Here is a 4861-nt window from a genome sequence, read left to right as displayed (position 1 = left end):
TTTTTTTTTTTTTCTTTTTCTTTGTGCTTTTTGGCCATTTGGGGGTGGTCGGACGACCCCCTTGACCATGGGGGGTTCGTCCACCCCCAGACCGGCCATGGAGCCACCCCCTTGGACAAAATGGGGTGGTCTGGCCACCCCTTGTTTGCTAAGGGGTTTCTTTTTCTTTTATATTTTATTAATAGTTTTAGTTTTTAAATATTTTTATTGTTTTAATTATTGATTTTTTTTTAATAATTAATGAATTTTAAATTATTTCTTTAAAAAAAAAAAATTATTGTATTAAAAGATCCCAGCCTTCCATTCAAATTAGTTTGGATGGAAGGACTATACCTATCCAGATTGCGGTAGTTTGGATGGACTATACCTAAGCCTCGCCCCATACGATATCATATTAATTTGGTGTTCTTACTAAAATGTTTAGATTATTAATTAAATAATTAAATGTTTAGAAATAACGGGTGATTTAGGGTACGTTTGAGATTGCGGTTTCAATAATTGCAATTTTAAAAATTGAGCTTTTGAAATCACAAAGGCATTTGGTAAAACATGTTAAAAGGTTTTTTTTTTTATCAAATATTTGTTATTTGAAATCGTGATTTTGATTTAAATTCACACTTTTTCAAATAAGTACCTCTTAGCTTGCTTTTAGAAATGACAGATTTTTTTTCTTCCTATTTTAAATTAAGTGTTTTTTAAATTGCAATGCCAAACATTTTACATTTTGTGATATGTTTTAAAAACGCAAATTATTTTGCGAAATCAAAATCCCAAACGTACCCTTAACATGGTATCAGAGCAGAAATCCTAAGTTTAGACCATGTTTTTCATAATTCACCTTACATGTTAATTAAATATTCTACATGTTATGTCTCATTTATTAAAAGAAAGTTTGAGTCTTCACGTAAGGGATTATAAAAATATTAATTAAAAGATTAAATTAATTAATTTTTTACTTGTTTAAGATTTTGAGATCGATGATATTTTAACCAAAAAAAAAAAATCAATCATCGCAATATTGAATAACTTTGACTTGATTTATGGGCAAGACCTATTCCTCATTTATCTTGAAAATACGTGGATAAATTGCCTTCTTCCTATCACCGAAGCATATTCATAAGAACATTATGAATACGAGAATGTTACTTTATACCCACGAGAATATTGACTTGGAATCTTGTGCAAGTTGGAATTTAAGCATGTGATCACATAAGGAATCTGCATCTTTCTTAATAATCTTTTCAAGATAAAACTACTTTAACTTTTTTTTTTTTTTTCTTTTCTTTTCTTTTCAAAACAACGGATATTGTTTGGGATAATACACAACTTTTATTACAACTAGCTACTTGTTATAAATTTAGATGATAGATCACTCCTCGTGTACACCTCTTTCTTCAATTCTCTCCTTTTTCTTCGATTTAATCCTCTTATCCCTCGTAATTATGGCTCTTTCCACTTTTGTTCCAGCCCCAAGTAGCAAACAATTTGCCTTTCCTGTTCCGATCATCGGCTCTCAGTATTGTGTTGGTTACCCGGTAGATCTTGCAATTGTTAGAAAGTTCATGACCACGGGCGACTTTGATGTCATAGACGTCCAAGGCAACGTCATTTTCAAAGTCCGAGGAAAATTTCTTACCATGCATGATCGTCGAGTTGTGCTTGATGCTGCCGGAAATCCCATTCTCACTCTTCGACAGAAGGTTTGGATCATTTTGTTGGCAGAAATAAGTATACATCAATTCTATCAACATAAAACTAGATAATCAATAATATTAATTAAATAATTGAATTTGTTATCCGATTATCCTGATCAGCACGCACTTATCTACAGTTTATTAAATAACGTTCTCAACTTTAACTATTCATTTTCTTTTTGGTTAAGTAAACTTTTTAATATAAATAGCGATTTAACAAGATTATTAGTTTTTTTTTTTTTTAACAAGATTATAAGTTAATTACAAACATAATGTTGTTGTATATATGTTTCCACGTCCGGTCATGCAAATGCGCTCTTCAATGAGTGCCCATTGTTTGGTTTGTGTAGATTATGAGTGCCCATGATAGATGGCAAGTTTTCAGGGGTGAAAGCGCGGAGGAAAGTGATCTCATTTTTAGCGTTAGGCGCTCTTCAATGCTCCAACTAGAGGCCAAGTTGCAGGTGTTCTTGGCCAATAACAAAAAGGAAGATGTTTGTGACTTTAGGGTTGAAGGAAGTTGGACTGAAAGATCTTGTGTAGTTTATGAAGGAGAATCTTCCTCAAAAATTGCCAAGGTATGGCTTTTTTTTTTTTTTTTTTGAAAGCTATTTTTGGATATAAAAGCTTTATTTTATAACACAATTTCAAACAAGTTCTTCACGTTGTTGTATCTAATAGTATAGATCATGTCACGTGTTATTCAAAAAATTGAAATGATGTAACATTATTCAATGGTATAAATTTATACCATTAGATATAACGATATTAAATTCTAACAATGAAATGGCTCTATTTCACTTGAAATAACTAGATATGATAATAATTAAATTATTAATAATTAATAATTGAAGAAAGGAAAATAAGGTAGAATATTAAATTATTAATTGAAATATGCGATAATAAGGTGATTAATTTATTAATTAGCTGTCTTAAATAGGGAAACCCTTAGACTAATGATGTTCGTTAATGTGAAAATTGCAGATGTACAAGAAGACAACTATCAAAAGTGTTTTGACCGGAAAAGACAACTTCAACGTGATGATTGATCCTAACATTGATTATGCCTTCATAGTCGCGCTTATAGTGATTCTTGACGGGGTTAAGAGCATCGGATCCAGCTTGAGTGATGCAGTTAAAAATACGACAATATATTTCCTGACTTGAGTTTGTTTTTAATGTCGTTGTCGTTATCTCTATTATGTCTACCTACGTTCACGTATTCAGTATTCAGATTAATCTGTTTCTTGCAAGATAAGTATGTTGCCTTTAAAGCATAAGCCTCTTCACTGAGTTTTTATGCATTTTAGTACTTCTTTGTGCGGCCTAAGAAAAGGCTTGGCTTGTTTATGGTTTTTCTGGGACCCTGGATGAAACCATTATCTATTGCTTGGTCCTTTTGGACCATTCCTGTATCTTTCTCTGTATCTTTGCTGTATTTTTCGTTTGGGCTTTGGTGTTGGGGTGCCCACCCTTTCTATGTTGTTTGATCCCATGTAATTATCTTTCCCTTGTTTGATTAGGCAAAAAAAAAAAGTATGATCTGCAGTATTATGTTATCCAATGACTGTAGCTGATAATTACAAACATGCATGGAGATTTCGTCAATTAATATCCTTCAATGTTATCTTTATCATTTTCTTGTAATCCTTTATGTTTATCATTATCATCGAAACACTTGTAGTACTTGTATGGAAATGAATGAAGTATATTATGAAAGCTCTAGGCTATTTTGACATGAGATTTCTTTAGCTACTTGAAGTATTTCTGTGATCTTTTCTTAATTTATTTTTTGTTGTTCTATCTTGTCATGCATCAATTGGCGTCAAAGCTACTGCCTGATCTATATATATATATATAAAGAACAAAGGGTAGGGATCAATAATAAAGGATTAGTTGCAAATAATAGGGTAAAATTATATTTTACCCTCTCAAAGTTTGGGGTGATTTACAATTCGACCTCTAAAGTTTCAATGTTGACAATCCACCCTCCAAAAGTTTCAAATTTTTGCAATTTTACCAATTGTATCAAAAACTTTTCATATTGCCCATAATTTTTTATTTTTTTATTTTTTATAAAAAAAAAAATTTTAAAAATAACCATCTGGCCATTTTTGCACCTTCAATTTTTTTTTTTTTTTTTTTATAAAAAATAAAAAAATAAAAAATAGGGGCAATATGAGAATTTTGGGATAGTATTGGTTGAATTGCAAAAATTTGAAACTTTGGGGGATGGATTGCCAAAATTGAAACTTTGGAGGGGGGTAAAATGTAATTTTTCCTAAATAATAATTCTTTCTGAAGGATTTTATAATGCAACTATGGGGTTACAAGAATTTTTTTTCTTTTTGCCGCCCTAAATATCTTGAAAAATGCTAAGCTTACAAATAAAATTTACAAAAAACTTTTACGTACAACATGATGTGGCACAATATGATTGGGTTTCTCAAAAGTTGAATATATCTCATTTCCAATCATATTGTGTCACGCCATGTTAAATTTTTTTTTTTTTGTAAAATTTGTTTTTAAGCATAGCATTCCTCATATATCCTAGGATACTAGGATGCTCTCCATTTCAAATTGTCAATTATATATGGCATATATAATGTGGAAGACTGCAATAACTTGGTGTTAATTATGAATAGATCTACCCAAAAAGTACTAAAGGCGAAATCTATTGATTATAAGCATCCCTAATCAATTAAAAAAAAAAAAAAAAATTGATATATAAGCATCCTTATTCCATAACCATGGTCCATAAGGACATAACATAAGACTTAAAGAATATGTTAGAGTTTAAGCTAATGGATAAGATTTTTTTTTTTTTTTTCTTAATGAATTAATGGATAAGATGTTTGGTCAATCGCAATACATGTCAACATGGATAAGATGGATAAGGCAATTGTACAATTGCCTTTTCTCTTCTATCCGTTCAACATGTCAACATTCCTCTATATTCTTTCAATCCTGAATTCGGAATCACACCCTAACTCACAGCCAGCCATGAGCAACTATACTTTACAATAAAACGAAGAATGCTATACTTCTAAATTTTTATTTATTTTTTTTTTAAAAAAAAAAAAATTTAGTTCTCAAATGATGTGTCATTATCTTAAGAGTTGGTGACACATTTTTTAAAGGGAAGTGTTAAGTGTTATTTTAGTGTT

At 30.6% G+C, this 4861-nt stretch overlaps 1 protein-coding gene across 1 annotated transcript; it reads left to right on the top strand.

The window, feature by feature from the left end:
• Positions 1–1442: 1442 nt before the first annotated feature.
• LOC132162489 (protein LURP-one-related 15-like) lies at positions 1443–2898 on the top strand. Its single transcript, XM_059572728.1, has 3 exons — positions 1443–1700; positions 2045–2272; positions 2679–2898. Exons 1-3 carry the CDS (start codon positions 1443–1445, stop codon positions 2859–2861), a joined length of 669 nt encoding a protein of 222 aa, XP_059428711.1. The 3' UTR covers positions 2862–2898.
• The last annotated feature ends 1963 nt before the right edge of the window (positions 2899–4861 follow it).

The sequence above is a fragment of the Corylus avellana genome, chromosome ca9, assembly GCF_901000735.1.
Source record: "Corylus avellana chromosome ca9, CavTom2PMs-1.0".
Lineage (NCBI taxonomy): Eukaryota > Viridiplantae > Streptophyta > Magnoliopsida > Fagales > Betulaceae > Corylus > Corylus avellana.
This window is presented reverse-complemented; position numbering and strand designations above follow the sequence as displayed.

Excerpts from the sequence above, each read along its gene's own strand:
- LOC132162489 (XM_059572728.1), top strand. The coding sequence starts at position 1,443 with ATGGCTCTTTCCACTTTTGTTCCAGCCCCAAGTAGCAAACAATTTGCC. Across the intron at positions 1,701-2,044 it reads TTCTCACTCTTCGACAGAAG|ATTATGAGTGCCCATGATAG; the intron begins GTTTGGATCATT and ends TGGTTTGTGTAG. Across the intron at positions 2,273-2,678 it reads CTTCCTCAAAAATTGCCAAG|ATGTACAAGAAGACAACTAT; the intron begins GTATGGCTTTTT and ends TGAAAATTGCAG.